This window comes from Taeniopygia guttata, chromosome 18 (assembly GCF_048771995.1).
Source record: "Taeniopygia guttata chromosome 18, bTaeGut7.mat, whole genome shotgun sequence".
Taxonomy (NCBI): Eukaryota; Metazoa; Chordata; class Aves; order Passeriformes; family Estrildidae; genus Taeniopygia; species Taeniopygia guttata.
Genome location: NC_133043.1, coordinates 3,454,766 through 3,473,855, shown reverse-complemented (window position 1 = coordinate 3,473,855; position 19,090 = coordinate 3,454,766). Strand labels below are relative to the sequence as shown.

At 46.6% G+C, this 19,090-nt stretch overlaps 1 protein-coding gene across 1 annotated transcript in view; it reads right to left on the bottom strand.

Moving 5' to 3' along the window:
• CACNG4 (calcium voltage-gated channel auxiliary subunit gamma 4) overlaps positions 1-18,563 on the bottom strand; it is a 43,748-nt gene extending 25,185 nt beyond the window's left edge. The window contains exon 1 of the mRNA XM_030287480.4: positions 18,229-18,563. Coding sequence (XP_030143340.1) covers positions 18,229-18,451 — 223 coding nt within the window. The 5' untranslated portion in view covers positions 18,452-18,563. The remainder of the gene's footprint in view (positions 1-18,228) is intronic.
• Positions 18,564-19,090: the final 527 nt, after the last annotated feature.

The following is a 19,090-nucleotide window of genomic DNA, read 5'->3' as shown; positions in this document are numbered from 1 at the left end:
GTTGGGGTCCTTTAAAACCACCTGGTACAAAAAGGAGGGACTGGAGGCTTTTTCTAAGCTTCCCACCAACTTTGCTCCAAAAAGGTGTATTCCTTTTCGCTCCTTCCCCTCCCTTTCCCCCCAGACCTTGCATGACTTCAAGGCATCAAATGTTAATGAAAGTTTGCCAGGCTTCAAGGGCTGTGAAATGGAAGTTAAAAATCCTGCACTATAGGATGGCTCTAAAAATACTCAGTCATGTCGAAACATCACCCAGCTCCAGCAGCTCTCCCGCACCCAGCAGGATGCAGCAGGGCTTTCTCTCCCAAATAAGCTCTGGACAAAGTTTGCCCAGTGACTGTGGATTACTTCTGCTCTACAGAGTGGAATCTCCGGGTTAAGGCCAGCAGATACCTGCTGGGGAGTGAGGATCTGCTGCACCAGTGAACTCTGGTGGTGCTGCACTGCTGGCTGGAGGGCTCTGAGATGGGATGTCCATCCCTGGGGATGAGCACAGCCCCAAACAACCCTGTGGGTTGGAAAGGGAAGGTCTGATGTCAGCCTGCTCACCATGAGGGTCCAGCTCCTGACTCTGCTCTCCAGTGTCATTTGTTGTCCAGGGTGCTGGGGTTTGTAGGCTGAGCTTTGACTTTTTAGACACAGCATCACCTAAACTCTAGTTCTGCAGGCTCTGGACTTACCTGCAGCAGCTCCCCACAGTCCTACCCAACATGTCCTGCTAACCTGCAAATGCTGGATATACCAGTGGCTCCTTCATGGACTTCTGGGGGGCTCCAGCAGGGATAGTGCCACCCCTTTGTGCTTTAATGTGGTTTTTTTCTTGGAGTTTTTTTTTCTAACAGTGTTCTCATGCGTGAGAACCTGGGAGTTGCTTTTGCCACACCACAGCCTCCTTTCTCTTCTCAGAGAAGTGCAAAGTCCTTTCTCCCCATGAAGCAAAGGAGGAGCCTGAGCAGCATGGCTTGGATGGTGATTCGAAGCCCATTCCCAGCACGGTGTCTGAGCTGCTCCCATCCCAGGAGGAGCCAGGGAGGCTGTGACAGCTGCACCTCGGAGTCACACTGCCCGATGGGCCCCTGCTCCCGTGGGACAGCACTTTGCCTTTGGCCTCCAGTGACTCCAAATACAGCTCAGAGCTCAGCAGGACCTCTGGACCCCAGACTCTGGCTGCTCCCTGATGACCCAAGCCCAGGAAGGGACAAGGGACACTCAGAGCATGTCCCCAGCCCCCAGTGCAGCAGTGCAAGGCAAGGGGTGCATGATCCAGGTGTGTGCAGAAAGTTCTGTGTCCCCAGGCCTGGCCAGGCTGCCTGGCTGTGCTCCAGCCCTGTGTGAACACATTGCACAGGCTCAAATTGCTATTTTTGAGCCCGTCACTAGAAATAATTCATGTATGTGCAAGTTAAGATTCTGCTTAAAAATTACCCTCTGCCTCAGAAACTTAAAACCTGAGACATCTACAGAAGCAGATGCTGAATTTCATTTTAAAAGCTTCTTTCCAGCTCTTATGGTAAGCTTAGAATCTCATCCTGCATTTCTTCACTTCAAGGATCTTTTTTTTATTCAAATACTTCCATGCTAATGCTGGCAGGAGCAGGGGCAGGTGCAAGTGTTGTGAAGAATCTGCCCCTTTTACTGGACTAGATAAAGTTTTGCACCAATTGCTAAGATCCATGATATTTCTTAAAAGGAAAGTTCAAGTAATAAACATTCAATTTTTAAGGACTTAAAAATAAATTTGTGGATATGTCATTAATTTATTTGATGGTATGAACCAAGGTTTTGGAAAGCTCAAGGTGCAGGTTTATGTGTGTTAACTGAAAGCAACACTGCAAAAGGAAAATGCTTTCTTATTCACATGAGCTTCTGTAAAGTGTGTTCTATCCTTAGGAGAGTAAACATAACACACACACAAAAATGTAATCACTTAAACATTGCAGAAAAAGAGGCAGGAGTGATGGCAACCTCTGAAATGATAAATGTATGGATTTATTTCACTGCCACTATGGGGTTTTAAATTAGTTTTATTTTTCTTTTATTTCTCCTTGTTGACAAGCAGGCTGCACTGCTCTGCAGATCTAATGTTTACAGATAAGGAAATATTGAAGGTCAAAAATTCTATTCTTAGTTATTCTTGTATAAGGTAATCTCCTTGTGCTGGTACAATGCAGAGTGATCTCATGTCGCCATGGGTACCTGAATCATGCCTGTCTAACAGCAACATTCCCCATTCCCATCCCCTCCCCTGAAGTTCTTACGTAGAAAACCCAAAGATATCTCCAAGAAAAGCTTCATGTGTGATGGAAATGATGGACTGGAGCAAACACTTCCCTTTGAGACAGTGCCCAGTGCCAGTACCTCCCTCATGCACGGCTGGGGTGAATGCAGGCTGAATCCAATGTGTTAGACTTCATTTAATCCCTGAAATAAACATCAAAACAGATACATTCAGAAGGGTAACTTTGTCCCCCAGATGGGTGATTCTGTCCCCATGGCAGCCTCAGCCAGGGGGATGCACAGCAAGCTGAGCTGAAATCCAGATTTTGGGGCGAGAAGTAACATCAGCATGCCCACAGCAGATCATGGCAGGGACAAGGCAGGGAGGCACAGAAGTGTGGTGAAAAGAAGGTGAAAAAAACGCCAGAGAAACATTAATGATGTCTTCCCATGTCTCTGTGGTTCAGCTCAGTGCTCTAATACCCACAGGATGTAGCTTTCCTTGGCAGTTCTGTAACATCTAAAGGGAAGAAAAGAAACCAAAGAGGAAGCAAAGGGGGTCTTGGTGGTGACAGGGCTACAACTCTTTGAATGCCAGCTCTTCTCCCTGCTGCAGCATGGAAGCTTTTGGTCTCTGCTTTGAGCCGATGTGGATGGAGCAGGCACATGAAAGACCAGCAGCAACAGCTCCTAGAGGCTGACAGCAGGGCTGTGGATCAGGACTTCTGCCTTCTCCTATAGCAATGGAAGGGACTGAAGTCTAAATCTGGGTCTTTGTGCTCACAGTCTTGATATGAACTTATTTTAAAGGGGAAAAAGAAATCCACAATAAGAAGAAAAAGAATACTCTCTGGGAAAGGGGATTGAGCACTGTGAGCTACACATTCTTCTTAACCTCAGGATTCCTTTTTTACTAAACCATTTCTGACCTCAGCAGTGTGCAGCAGGCAGGAAAACCAGGTTGGACTTGCAGCTCCTGGAGACAGGATGGAGGAAATCAGATAAACCAGCTTGTACCTACCACCTTTCTGTGAATTAGGGCTGTCCTTGTGTTTCACTTTTGTGCAATCAATTTTCAGAATAAAAGCCTTTCTTCTACACGGCCAAGGGGTTTAATTCAACCCCGTAATAAATGGCTGGCTAACAATGGGCCAAACTCAGCTTGGATGTTGCTCTAGTTAATTAAGAAGAGTAGCATCAGGGCTAAATTTGGCAAGAAGTGTTAAGTGACTGCCTTCAGAGGCAGGGAAGAAAAACCCTTGCTTAGCTCACTGCACCCAGCTCTTCAAATGCAAATTAACCTGTCAACATCTGCATGCAGCCACCCAGGACAGCTGCAAAAAGGAGCATCCTGCACCCAAAAGAAGGGCTGGAAATGTTTAGTTCCAAACAGCTATTTTCTAAAATAATTTTTAGTAAATAGGAATACATTTAAAGTAGTAAACTGAGCATCTGCTGCATGAAATGAATGGAGGACAGCATGTGAAAAGAAACATATGTCAAGTATGCACTTCAGATGCATTGACTACTTGCCTCTAAAACAGAGAGAATTTAAACATATTTGCAGCAAACACACACACAAAAATTGCCTCTGCAACCCAAAGAAAAGCCTCAAATAACTGCACGAGTTCAGCTTGGCCCTACCTTGCCTTTCCCGTGGAAAGGAGCAGTTTGTTTTATTTCAGCTGCTGCCTGGCTTCTTTTCCTCGGGCACCTGTCAGGAACGCCAAGCCCAGGCAGATTTTGTTTGGAGCAAACAACGTCCCTTTACCAGTACATTTAAAAACGCAGAAACCAAGGCACTGCTGCAGCCAGACCCTGCCAGATTGGCTTCACTGGAGGGAGGACAGTAAAACACCCCTGTGGATTTTGCAGAGTGCCTTGTCTGCAGAGGTGCCATCCTGCCCGGGACCGAGGCGCGCTCAATCTCTGCCTTCAGTACCCTGCAACTCAGGGAAATTGCATTTCAGTGTTCCCCTGAGCCCGTCATCCTCAGAGAAAATCTCTGCTGACTTAACTGAAGCTCTTACTTGCAAAACAAGTACAGGACAAGGCCCCTTCAGAGGAGGAGATTCCAGCTCTACAGGCTGAAACTCTTCTTTGTGAAGCAAAGAATTCTGATGTCCTCTTTTTTTAGGTCAGGGGAATAATCTCTGTTCCAAAGCTGAGAGAGGTGTGCTGTCTTTCTGTCTGTCTGCTGAGGCTTTGCTAAGGGTTTGGTTCTGCAGCAGTAATCTCATGGTGCAGCTATCTCCTGTGGTCCCCTTGGGAGGGAGGGGAAACCAGCCAGGAGCAGCTTTTGCAGAAACTGCTTTGCTATGATAATGTGGTGTAATTAAACAGGACTCAAAAATCCCAGAGTTATAAAAACCCATGGCTTGTACCAACACTTTTACTCATCTGTGGGTTTTCAGGCTGAATCAGGGCTGAGCAAAGAGAGCATGAGAAAAAGATCTTTGACTCACTTGATGGCATTGGTCCTGTTCACCTTGGCATTCTGTAGCATCTTGATAAAACAATTAAGAAGGAAAAAAAAAAAAAAAGAGAGAAATCTCTGGAAGATCCTTAAACCTACTGGTTCTCAAGGAGAACCTCAAAATGGAGGTATCTCTTCCTGTCCCTCCTTTGCTTGGGTTTACTTCAGTATTTTTCCCCCTGATCCTGGAAATTACATTTCCAGGAGCAGGGAGTCGCCATTGTACTGGCACTGAGCTGCCAGGGCCCAGCAGTGGGGCTGGGGCTGCATCCCCTTGGCTTGCAGGGCAGCACAGAGTTGCTATTGAGTGTGTGTCCACATGGCAACAGCAGTGGTGCTCCAAGAATTTCATTTCCACGGTGCCCCTGGAATCTTCACTGCCTTGACATCTTCATTGTTCCACATAGAAATAAAAAAATTAAAATCCACGGGTAGGGTAAATGCAGTGCAAAATACAGAGCACCATAGCACAGGGTAACCTAATGGTTAATTTAGAAAGGAACATATCATTAAAAACATATGAAGGTGGCTACATATTGATGCTGTATAAATATTTAAAGGAATGCCTCTCGTAAGGGCAGAGTTCCAAGCTACACCTAAAATAACGTGTGTGAAAGAAAATTAAAAGAATATTTCACCATTTGGACTTGTTTAATCTGCCTTGGAAAGGCTTTTTATGCCCAGCTACTGAACATTAGTATGGGAAAGGAAATCAGACAGAACTCTTTTCTGGTGTAATTCTACCAAAGTCAGCAGAGTTAAACTGAAGATGATTTTTCTGGCCTTTTAAATAGAGTGTAATTTTCTCCATGGGTAGTTATTAAATGCTATTGAGAGAGACTGCGGCTGCTGTTGGAAGGGCTTTCTGGAGAGGTCACTCTGTCCCATGTGAACAGCACCAGTGAAAAACCAGGAGCTTTGTAGGTTTTACAACTTGAAGAGTTCCTGGAGGCTTTAACTCCACCACACGTCACTGCCTGACCCAAAGCTAAGAGCACATATCTATTCTGAGTTGAGATATCCTGGCTTGACATCCACTCCTACATCACAAGAATTCTGCCTGTAGAAATTGCTTAAAATATTGCAGGGGGCATTGCAAAAGATATTTGTGTGGACATTTGGTCCATCTCTGTCAGAGAGGACATATTCCTTAAATACACTTTCTGAGGCTCAACTGCTCAGTCGTGACATTTTGGGGCTGTTGGGGTTTGGGTGCTTTTCACCAGCTCTCCTAAGCACCGGCTGAAGTGGCCGTTCCCTGTCCTTGTTATTTGGGACCCAGATTCCTGCAGACTTGTCTGCATCCGGACCTTTTTGAAGGGCGTTAAAATGACCAAAAGGTACCTCCTGCATGGCACAAGGCTGAATAAGTCCTAGACTAAAACGTTCCTGTTCTGGGGGGGATTGGGAAGATGTCAGGATCTCTCAAAAGGCACCTCAAGGATCCGGATCTCCCGTGGGTGGCTCTGTCCCTCCCATGGAGTGCTGAGCCAGGTTCCCGAAGTGTGGGGCTGGGCAGGATCCAAATGGGTTTTCCTCCTGCCTGCACAGCCAAGGACTCTGCCTTCTCGTGCAGAAATTAAGCTCAATCCTCAGGCAAAGCAGCAGCAAAATTTGGATCATAAATCAAGACAAATCTTGGTTTTAATGGGGGGCAGAACCCAGAGAATTATTTAGCCATTTTACAAAAAGCCTACCATCCTCTTGGGATGGAATGGGAACACATGAGACCTCATAATTTATATATGTATTAACTTCCCACTGGTGAAATTAAAATGCAAAATAGTGTCTCTAAACAAAACTGTGAAGCTCTGTCTCTCGAGAGAGTTAAAAATGAAATGGGCAAAGCTTCTCCCACAGGATCTATTCTTACCCTTGTAGGACTTTGGGCTGGATTGTAGGTATTTTGTTTCTCACAGCCACAATGCTGAGCTCCAAGAAAGGATTTGTCTGTGCAATACAGTGAAGCCCAGCAATAATTACCCATTGTACTCTGTGATGAGCCATCCCTTTGGTTCTTCAGTAACCCGTGCACCTGGACTTTAACTACAACCAAATAATATGCACAGAAAACATTTTTATGTAAGAGGAGGTGAACATCACTAAAAATCAGAGAGCCTTTGTATGGCATGCCAAACTGCTGAAGCGAAAAAATGTCTTCAGTGAAAGGGCTCAGATGTGAGCATGTTTCAGTGCACAGCTCCAGGAAAAACTCTGATAATAAATGTGAGCTTGTTATCGTTGCTTTTCAGTGGGAAGTAAAGCCGGAAGCAGGGTCGTGCTGGCTAATTGAAGCTTACATTTCCATTCAAGCACTGCATTTTAATTATAAACTGGTGACACAAGTGTCACTTAGTTCCTACCCTGTTTTAAGTGTGCACACGTATAAAAAATATTTTCTGTTATTAATTTATTCTTGTGATCATATTCATTATCCTGCATTATGTCTACCAGGCACGTGTCTAATGACATGTTTGATACACGCTAATTCTTGTGCCTCTTTTAATACAGAGCTTACACAGACATTTTAGGCTGAGCACGGTGCCAGTTGGCCACCAAAACAGGTGCACATTAATGCTATAAAATCAGCATTAGGAACTGTGTACCCATATTCTGGCCAGCTGCAAGCACTTGCTCAGCCCTCCCAGGGAACAGCAGTCATGCCAGAAAATGGGAATAAATAAAATAACCTGTGGGAGTAGCTGCATCCAGTGCTGATGCCTGGAGATGCTGATGGTGAGGTCCTGCTGCCCAGGTCTGGCCCTGATCCTGGACCAGGGTCCAGCTCTGCCCTGTGAGCTGAGCATGCTGACTCTTCATGTGGCCAAAGCCCAGGGTTAATGCTTAAAATTCAGGTGGAAAATTTCTGGCCTGTTTTTCCCTCCCTATGGGGTTTTTGTGCTGTGCCCAAAGAATGTATCCAGCTAGAACACTCCCATTTATACACAGAAATTAAAATAAAATGAGCAAAAAGGTCACTGGGAAATGACTACCGAGAGACACCAAGTAAGTCATTAAAAACTCAGACCAGCATCACAAGTGAAAACAAGGGAAATATCCCTAGAAAGCAAATGATGAAGGTAAACCTCTTTCAAAGGCATGGATAGAACAGGATAGCTGTGTTTTTCCCCTCTTAATTTGCTAACAAACTATAAAGAGGATTCTGTTTTAATAAGCACAACCATAGCAGGGCACTGCAAATGAATTGTTCGAACAGCTGTAATTAGAAGTGGTACTGTGAACATCATTCCTAAATGCTACATGGTTTATTTCAGGTCTTGCATCTTTAAGGATCCCAAAGCACCTCGGAACCGTCTGCGTTTGTCAACGCTAAAGGCAAGGACAATAGCACAGCAAAACGTGCAGAGCAAAGGAGAAAAGCTTCCCATCCTCTGGAACAAACCACAGGATGTTTAACCTCACAGTGAGCAGGTATTGGCATAGTCTTGGAGAAATATCTTTTGAAACACCCAAGTAACTTAAAAATATGAAATTTGGCTGACAGTACAATGTAAGCTTAGACAGAGGTCGAAAGCCTCACCCTTTGGAAAGTCTGCTCACTGTCTTGGAGCATCTTTTGTCCACAGACAAAAATGTATTTTCACAGCAGGCGGAGCTGGGGGGAAGTGGAGCAGCTTTGATCCAAACACAAGGTGGGAACATCCAAGCAGCTCCAAGCATAAGCCAAGAAACTCAGCTCCTTGCTACGTTCATTGGCTTGGGTTCAGTGTGTGCAGAGGGGCTTTTGGACTGGGGCTGTCTGTGTCCTACTGCTCCATCTGGAAGGGGTCAGTCTGTCTGCAAAGAGCACTCTGGTGACTCCCAAATCACTGTCATGGCAAATAACTGAGCCCCTGCTGGCTGGCAGAAGGATGAGGGTAAGGACCCAACTCGTTTGGGTTAGCAACTCGGTTGTAAGAAACATTTCCAATCTGTTCCTGAGCTCCCAGATTTATTAATTGGTGTTTTATCATGTTTAGGAGATGCTTGATACCGACATTTTCTAACAGTTCCTCTATTAAAACCAGTTGAAATAGTCCTGAGCTCCAGATGTACAAAATAACCTGTTTTCAGCCAGGTGTACATCAGGTGGCAGAATGGGAACAGGGGATGTTAAATCTGGGAGGAAGCAGAGTCTGGGGCTCTCCCTCTGCAATGGAAATCAAATTCCTTAAGTTTTGGTAGTTCACAGCTGCCTGCAAATCACCTTCCCACACTCAGCAGAGCTTAAATTCCACTCATCTGGAATTTAAGAATCCATTTTGGGCTATTGGCTTCACTGGCTCCAGTAACAGGGCTCTGTTCAGTGAATTTGAGGGATTCAACCCTGTTCACAATCCCCGTGGATGAAAATGTGATGTGACAATGCAACTTGCTGTTTCATCATCTGGCTAAAACCAATCCAACACACAAAGAAACCAAGTCTAGCGAATTTTGCATTAAAATATATGCATTATGTAAAGGAGCATTGCTATGGCTTACTTGAATTTAGAATATCCACTGGACAAAGATGATTAAAGCCCACTGCTGCCATTAGTGAGTCATGCACGGAGGAGTATCGCAAACTTTCATATCTGGGTACCTTTGAAAGCTCAGCCTAAATAGTCACAAGGTCTTCCAGCATTGAGAGTTCATTATTTCATTTGCTTGCAGGCAGTTGAATGCTGGGGGCTGAGCTCTAAAAAGCCCCAACAGCATGACAATTCTTCCAACAAAATAATCCAGTACCTTGCTCTCAGCTATCACTGATAGCCAGCGAGCTGTGAGATAGGTGTGCACAGCTCTGATGGGTATTTGCTATAAGTTACAGTCTAGATTTGATTACATTTAGGCAATGTTCCTCTGGCAAGATCCTATTTCAAGTCATAATTGCGACATGCCATGGTTCCTTTTTAATGCCTTGCAGCACCAAGAGATAAACTGTGCCTCTGGGATGCAAGGAAGACAATAACAACCCCAGTGTTATTGAATGCTATATATTTGGACAGGAGAAGACATCCAGTCATCCATATTCCACACAAAACCGCATCATTTAAAAAGTATAAGTGGGAGACAACTGATCTGAAACCCTGGTAGAGAATTGGCAGTGACTTAAAACGGTTATTAACGTAATCTGAAAAAAAAAGCTCTGGCAGCTAAACAAGGGTGCTAATTCCTGCCTGAGCTGGGTCCCTCTCCCACTCGAGCAGGGGATGCTCAGTGCTGCTGAATATCTCAGAAACATTTGGCATTATCAAGCTAACAGGACTGGCTAAGTGAGAAACATTCAAAGGGCACAACTAAGTGGCACAATTCCAAAACAGCAATTAAAAGGCGGAATGCTTGAAAAAGAACAATAAAAGAGGTTAATTTGTATCAGGGCTTGGCAATTGGTACAGGAAATACTGTAATTCCATAACGTGCTCTCCTGTCACCCATCTCTTCATACCATGACTGTGTGTTTATAATCTATCATTCCTTCATGGATTACATTTGACAAGAAATGACTCAATTCTATTGAAGAAGAATTTACAGGGCTATTTGTCAAGTAAGCAGGAGCCTGGATAAACCCTGGGAAACAAGTAAAACAGGTAGAGAAAAAGAGAACACAGACTATACCTTTGGACAAGTAAGTGATTACATGTTTTTCATTGGCAGGATGGCACAGAGATGGTCAAGAGTTAAGAAGAGAAATTTAAAAAAAAATCTTAATTTTCTACCTAGGGCAGTATCTACTTATTTTCTAGAGAAGCACTGTCATCGAAGAGCTAATTTCAAAGGTATCTCTGTAGCAGAAGGAAGGTTATAACATTTTAGCAAGGGGAGGAAAAAAGAGAAAGAGAACAAAGATGTTGAGATGACAGGATGGCACAGGAAGGAGGAGAAAGAGGGGCTGGACTATCTGCCAGGCTAAATCAAGAACTGCTCCAACACTTCCACTGCGTTTGACTCCCAGCGTGCAACAACTGGCAAAAGTGCCCCCAGGTCTGAAGGGAAATCTAGCTAAGTCTGTCTAGGCTGGGCTATCCACCCTGCAGCCAGCTTGCCTGGAGGCTTGCTATTTTGAGACAGTAGAGAGCCACTTGTCATTAATATTATGATAAATCAAATATAGAGAAAACTTCAAATGTTGCTGTGGTCCACAGCACTTCTGTGTGCTCTGCAAAAGAGAAAAACCCCACACTGAAAAAAAAATAAAAACCAGCTGAAGCCCAGGACAGAGCCACCTTCCATGTTAAAATGTTGAAGATAAAATGAGCTGATGTACTTCGGGAGTGGAGGCAAATAACTAAAGGAAAGAGTTATCTGGGAGTAGAAGAGGGAGGACAAAATATATTGCAATTTAACTGATCAAAAGCCACTGAAAAAGTGAGAGGCTTCAGAACAAGGCAGAAAAAACTAAGAAGTTCTGCCCAGCACTGGTGCTGTCTGCTGCAAATACCCTTTTGTTCTGAAGTCATAAATGCGTATCAGCCTCTCAGACATATGGGCAGTTGTGCATTTATCCTGTTTATTTTACTACTCCTGTGCATCCTGCCTTGCCATCTGTTGGGAAGAATTTGGATGCTGAACCATAAGTCTGAGACATAATAAATACCAGTAAACAGAAATCTAAAATGAAGATAAGCACAAAGTAATGTTTGGAAGCAGGACCAGTTTTTCAGTTTGATAGTTTGATTTATTTCCTGAGATGAGTTTTGGCTCAGAAAAGAAGGACCAGCAGGAAAAGGTCCAATGGAAGGGACAAATCTGCGATCCCTTCTCTTATATTGGCTTCATATTGGCATAATTCCACCTCCTTCCTAGAAAGCAGTTAACTTTACGTAGGTGGAGAATCAGACTTAATCCTGTCCCTCAAGGAAGACATGCCTAAACACCAAATATTGCATGTATAAAACATAAGTTGCAAGCAGAATGCTTCAAACCCAGTTAAAGCCCTGTTCCTGCATCTTCCCCGAGCTGGGCAGCCCTCTCGCCATGTCCCAGTTTCTCCACATCTTCATTTCCATTTTATTATTAGAATGAGAGGGAAGTGGGTGGAAAGGAAGCACAGTTATCCCTCCTAGTCAGGGGCAGGGAGATAAAGCAACTGGCCCCAGATCCAGCAGGAAACCTACCAAAGCCCAGAGTCACAAGCCCATCCTCCTCCTCCTCCTCCTTCCTCTCCATTTTCAGTTTGGATACAGAAATTCTACAGAAATTGCTGCTCTTTAGCACATAAACCACAGAGACACCAACTAAATATCTGGGAGCTGAGAGGTGTTAATAACAGACTTCAGATTACACTCAGTACCTAAGTACTCCTACCTCCTCAAAGGAATTAGAGATGAGATGAAAGCACTTGCTTCTCCTCCTAATATTTGTTCTTTTTTTGCTCTGTTGCTGCAAAAATACACAAGACTTCAGGATGGAGACATCAGGTACACTCCCCTTCCCCTGAGTTTTTTACGAGGTGTGTTGTACCTGACAAGACTGACTGAAGCTACAGGTGGGACAGCACGACCTGAGCAGAGGTGACACTGTGTGACCCAGCAAATGGGACAGGGTGTACTGGAGAATAATCACTGTGTTGAAATTTCACAGGAGCAAGACCAAAATACTTTGCTGTATTGACTTGTTTTACCAGTTTACACTGGCGAGGGTCAGTAGAGCTGCCAGAAGGAAGGGCAAGCCCTGGCAGTATCTAAAAAGAGCAATAAAAGCCCATAAAGGTAACAGCTGCTGGACAAAGCCCAAAGACTCCATTACATCATTGCAAAGGTCCCCACAAACCCCAAAATGAGTTACTATGGCTCTGACAGATCCTACCACAAATGCCATCTGTCAAGTCCTCAGAACATGCAGTGTAACTATATACAGAATAAAACAGTAACTGCAGCACAACACAGCCACGAGGATCCTGTTTGTACAACCCAACGCCTCCTTGACTCTTTACAAAACATTTCTGAAACCTCCCCAGAACAATCCTGAAACCCAGGTGAGATTAATATCCTCCACATTGCATCCTGCACAGTAGAAAAGAGCTCTACAGCTGGGTTACAAATGTGCTTTCATTGGTCTGCAGCCTTGGGGGAGCATCACTAATGCACACAGAGTCTTTGGGATCTACATTTTGCACTGGGATATCTGACATGCTGAGAGCCATGGAGAAAAAACCAAAACATTCGTGTAGCCTGATAGCTCCCTACTGGCTATAGAGTAGATCGAGTTCAAGAAAGCAAATTAATTCATTAAAGTGACATATATTCAGTCAATTAGCTTCAGATCCTTGTTTCATAGGGCAGGGAAGAATGGATGTTTTGTGACATCAATAAGATCATTTGAGAGCCTCTGTATAAATGTTCAAAGATGTGCATTGAGGAGACACATGCTTTTTTTTTTTTTCATTTGAGAATAGATAATACCTTAACCCATCTTCTGCTGGCAGATCCTCCAACACCAAATTTCTTAGTATTTTTAAGTATTTTATACAATGGACAATATTTCAAAGGGATTGAACTTTGTGTCCATAAAGGCAGCTCCAAATTCAGAAACTCTAACGAACTGAGTGCTCCTGAAAAAAAAAAAATTACCTAAAACCAATGTTAAAAAAATCCCTCCATCAGTTGCCAGCAAAACTGCTCTGCTTCAGCCAGGGTTGCAAAGCTGACATTGGAGTGCTAAGAATTGCTCTTAAAAACAGTGAGTAAAGCACATGGACCTTCTCAAGAGCACGTGTTTTACCAAGGCAACGGAGATGGTATGAGCAGGATGTATGGAATGAAAGAGTACAAACATGGTCTGCATCTCAGCAGAGTCCTTCACTGATGGGCTTATGTTTGTGTTGAAAGATTCATGGGTGAAAGTTCACTCTTCAGGAGTGCAATAATAGGTATATATTGTCCTAGAAACAGACTACAGCAACACAAAATAGGTTTTTCAGAGCAGAGACACCCATTTGGGCATTCTCCATTTGCAACCACTTTTCTTTCACAGTGTGAGCACAGGCTCATGTGCCTGCACAGATTGAAAAGAGCAACCACCTTTAATGTGCCTGTGGACACAACCCCCAAGGCAGGTCATGTCTGATCTTAGAGGGATTTAACATTTGCTCTACACCAAATAACACTTTGGCCACAGCATTGGAAGAAAAAGTCTGCATTGTATTCAGTTGATTACAAACAGCGGTGGTGCTGGAGCTTCATAGCTGTGCTTGGAGAATACTAAGGAATATTCATTCTTTTCAGATGAGCCATGAATTTGCAGTATTGATGGACAGCAGCCTGCCTTTATTTGCTTGCCTCAAACATTGGTATAAGCATTTTTATTTTGTTTTCAGGAGTATCCATGGAAGCGGCGCATGCGGGTGCCGCAGTTCCCGTGTTTGTGTGCATTCATCCAAGCTGGAAGACTTGCAAATAATTGTGCAAATGTGTGTTTGTGCAAGTTTTCACTTGATTTAAATAATTTACTCGATCCTTCCTCCCCATTATAACTGTTCCAGCCACGCAGCCAGGAAGGACACGTGGGCCCACGTGAATTAAGTAGCCAATTGCACCACTTGAAAAGTAAATGGCAAACAGGGAATACTAAAAGCAGTAGACACAATGGGTTCAAAGAGATTCATGTGCTGAAGTGTTTAATAAAATACTCTTTGAATAAATTTAAATTACAAGTACATTACTTGATTTCCTATCTTGATGTCACAGAGCCTGCAGAGCGCTCTATTGTGAGCTGTCCTATTAACTTCAGCACGATTGTTCACCAAGATAAGCAGTTTCAGTGGATAAAGTGGTGTTTTTAACATTGTTTTTTTCCTAGGCAAATATTTTAATCAGATCCTCCTCATGAGTGAGACTGTGTGAGGCTTAGGAAGCTGTGCTGCACATTTCCCATAGGAACAGGAGCTGCTGGGAAACCAGAGTGGTTTCATCTCCCTTCCTGGGCTTAGGCTGACCACAGAATGGTTACTGACAGGACACAGCATCTGCGGGGCTTGCAGGACCCTGCTCTGCACCCAGGGACCCAGAGCTTGTGACAGTCACCACAGCTCAAGGGTGGACATGGGACAGAAGAGCAGGCACCCGAAATGGGGCTGCTTTGCTCCTCCTGTGGCTCTGTGGGCTGGGTGCAGGTCTGAGCTTGATTTGCTGCATGGGGGCTCCGTCACAAACTCACTATTCCAGTGGCAATTTAACTTCAGCTGCCAAGGCTGCAGCTATTGTGGTTGTCTTGGGTTCAGAAAACCAAACCCCAGCTTTGCCAGGGAGCCCTGGGCCATCCTCTGAGACTCAGCCACTTCTGTTCCTCACATCCACACCAGGAATTATTTCACTTTCCCACTGAAGGCTATTACCTTGGATAAAACTTTTAAAAATCCACACAGAAACAGCACAACTATTTAAAATCCACTCAATGAACCTCCTACCTCCACCTTTGACAAACACACTAAAAGAACAAAATTGGGATTAGACAGGCAAGAGTTTGAGTGATGGATCATTAATGCTGCCTCTTGAGTGACTAAGCTCCATAGTAGTATCAACTACTAGAACTGAAACATGATTTCATCCCTGCAGCTCCAACAAAGATAATGTGCTTGATCCCTAAGCTGTATCACTCCAATTACGATGCCAATTTGTTGTAAAATATTGTTTCAAAGAAAAACAGGAAAACATTGAGGAGCACCTGATAATTGAATTATAAGGTTATCCTTTTACATCCCGTTTCAGCAATTTTGTTTGAAATCTTGGAACTGGGGCTACAGAACAGGTGATTGCTCATAATCCAGCATACAGGTTGTTTAATTGATAGAGCTGAGAAACATTTTACTGGGAAATTTCAATTGACCTGAAATTTGCTCAGCAAAATGCTTTATGTATGTCAGAAGCAATTTCAGAGGCTGTTAAAGGCATTTTCAGCTTCTGCACATTTGTGTCTCAGATTTGTCTTTTTGACATAAGAGTGAAATGGCAATAAAGACCATTAAAATATATTAAAGAGGTTTTAACAATTATTTCTCCAAAACACCAGAAGATTTCTAAAAATAGGTTTGAAGCCAGACCATTTAAACACATATAAAAATCCATAACTGAAGCTATTTTCTTGCTATGTATCTCCTCAGAATTGCAATATTACCTTTAGATTACTAAAAGACTCAGCCACTTCAAATGAGCGAGGCTCTGAAATGGTCAAGGGAGTGTTGTTTTAAATCAGCTTCTAGAAATGGTTTTATTATTTTATAAAACAAAGGAATGGTTCCATTTGAAATCCAAGTCCCATGGCATGGTTTAAAACATGAATAATTTACTGTATCTGTAGATTTTATCTTACAAAACAGAACATACTGAAAAAGGAGGAGAGAATGTAGTCTTTGCTCCTCAGCTCTGTGAACAGATGACAGCTTTCTCAAATTGGGCATTCTTAGCACATATTTGACAACTTTAAAAATTGTAACTTTATAATTTGATTATGAGCATTTGAATTTTGAGCAGAACAGCTCCCTCGCTGTCGGATTGATGTGTCCCATGAAAAGCCTTTTTATTCCCCGAACTGGTGGGGGTTTGAGCTTCACTGGCACACAGCTCCTGGGTGCAACTGTTCAAAATCCCCTGGTGAGTGCCAGGAGGGCACCAGCGCTGCCCAGTGCTGGATGCAGCCAGGCTGGAGCTCGGATTGGTGCCGGGAGCTGCCTCAGCACTGCCCGTGCCCCACTGCTCCCCTGACTGCTGTTCTCCTAAATAAAGTTCTGACTTAAGCCCAGGTGAGATCAAGGCAGAAATCCCACCAGTTTCAGTCGAAGCTGCACTTCACTCTTATGAATGGTGTTCCTGGGAGACCACAGAGAAATCCTGATATTGGGAAGCTCAGGGATTTTTCCCAGAGGTGACAGCTCCAGCCTAGCTGAGCAAGCTCAGCAACTCCTGCAAGATACAAACAAACTTATTTTCCATGAAAAACGGAGGCTGAAGACACTTAGAACAAGCTCAGTGAAGATCACAAGATTCAATTCAAGTGGAGGATGCTCAGCACCTCTCAAGCAAACTCAGGAGCTCTCAGATGCAAGCTCTCATTTTCCAGGTGCCATAAAAGCCCATGCTGAGTGTTAGACTTCCTTTAAGAGTCATAAAGCCAAGCATTGCTATTACCCATAAACCTTCACATTTCGATAATTCTTTCTCTCTTTAGCATCTAAAAATACTTCCTTTTCCTACAGCTCTTCTATGTATGCCTGCTATTCCTAGGTAGCAAATCCGGTATTTTTAAGAGAAAAATTATGTTACACTGTAGCCTTAAATCATTAGCTAGAGGAGAAGATGAGAGCAGACGTGAGAATGAGGTGTTTTCTACCACGCCACAGCCCGTTCTGGGCAAAAAAAAAAAAAAAATCTAAACACAGCTGCGACTCTGAAGCTGAGCTGGGCTCGTCTGGGCTGAGCCGCCTGTCAGCTGGAATAAAGCACAAAGCCGGGTTTGCAAAGTTCCCGTGAGCTGAGCCGCGCTGATGGAATGAGGTGCGCCAAGCGCATCCCTGTGGGAGCAGGGCTCCGCTGCCCCATCGCCGAGCTCAGAGCGGCTCGGCACAAGCCAGCAGCGCTCCCCTGCCCTGCCTTTGCCCCACGCTCTCCTCCGGCAGCAGGAGCTCTGCTGGCCGCTCGGAGAGAATGGACCGGCAGGTGAGGGGCTTCAGGGCCACCGCGGCCACAGCCCCGCTGCCAGCGCATGTCCCTCCTTTCGCAGGGATGTGCCCCATTCCCACGGAGCTCTCGGCTGACAGATGTGCTTTCCCATCTGGGCTTTGCGACCTGCTCTGCCAAATGCTTGCAGCACCCATGTGCTTCTTTGTCCCCGCAGTTACCGCCGCGCCTTCTCCACAACTCCATTTTCGGAGCGGGAGCCACATGTTCGGCCTCTGCGGGGAGCGGGGTCCTGCTGCCCGGCTCAGCCGCTACAACACCCATCCTTTCATTGTTCCCATCCTTCAGCCCGGCCCTCGGGCTCTATCGAGGAACCCCGAGTCCACACCGAAGCACCTGAGCGGTGGCAACACCCCCTCCACCCGAGCTCCCGGTGTCTCTGCGTGAGGGCAGACTGGGAGGAACTGGAGTTCCCGCTGTCCTGCCCGAGAGCTGTGCCTGAGCTCCAAAGCTCCTAAAGCCGAAGTCCCGGGGGGAGGGGGGACAGGGGAGACCCAGCCCGAAGCCTGCAGGGCTCAGGTGCGCCCCAAAGCCCCCAAAGCCCCGACCCCACCAGGAGCCCCCCAGAGCCCCGAAGCCCCGGCGATGGTCGCGGAGCGAGGTCGCCCCCCTGGGCAGCGCTCCCCTGGGCAGCGCTCCGCATCCCGCCGCCGGTTCCCATGGCAATGCCGGAGATGCCGGTTGCCACGGTAACGCCATCCTCCTCCTCGGCCGTGTCCGAGGCAGCGGCGCGGCTCCGGCCCCGGCTCCGGCGGGGCTCAGCCCGGCGGCTCCGGCTCCAGCTCCTGCCGGGCTCTGCCCGGGCGCTGCCCGGCGGCTCCGGGAGCGCAGCCGGGTCCCCCCGGGGAAGTCGCTTCCCCCCGCCCCGGCCGGCCCCGGTACCTTCGAGGCAGCAGATCCTCCAGAGCCCCGAGTGCGTGAGATCGCCCCGCGCCCGCCGCGGCGGCCCCTGCGCCTCGTCCGTCGTGATGTTGGTGCCGTTGCAGATGTGGGCGCTGGAGTAGAGCCAGTAGTCGGTGCCGATGGCGATGGCCATGAGGCTGAAGGCGGCGAAGGCGCCCACCGTGGTCAGCAGCATCTGGACGCCACGGTCACACCACACCATGGTGCTTCATAGTCCCCGCACGGGCGCGGGGGGCCGCACGACAGCGCCCGGCAGCCGCCGCGCCCGCGGGAGGCTCCGAGTCACGGGGCGGGGGGCGGGCCGGGCGGGGGGAGCCGCCGCCGCCGCCGCGGGGCCGGGCTCCGCCGCCGGCCGCGCCCCGCGCACCGCCCCGGCCGCGCAGGCACCGGCAGGGAGGGAGGGAGGGGCGGCCGGCCGCGGGCACCGGGGCACGGAGCCTCCCGACCCCCGACGTGCCGCCGCCCCGCCCGCAGGGAGAGCCCGGCCCGGTCCCCGGGGCGCGCCCGCCGAGCATCGCTCCGGTCCGTCGGTCTGAGCGGGCTCCGCCGCGCCTGGCGTGTTCCATCCCGGGAAGTGCTCGAGGCCGGTTGGACGGGGTTTGGAGCTGCCTGTCTAACGGAACGAGATGGGCTTTACGGTCCTTTCCAGCCCAAACCGTTCTGTCGCTCTATGAAATTCACAGGGGATGAAGGTGTGAGTGCGAACCAGGTGGGCTCTCCGCCCTGCAGCACGCCAGGTTCTGTCTGGAGGGCAGGGAGGTCCCACCCACTCTAGAGGTGCAAAGCTCTGCACCTCCACTGCTCTTTCTCGGGTGGGTTCTGCACACACCTTCCTTCTGCT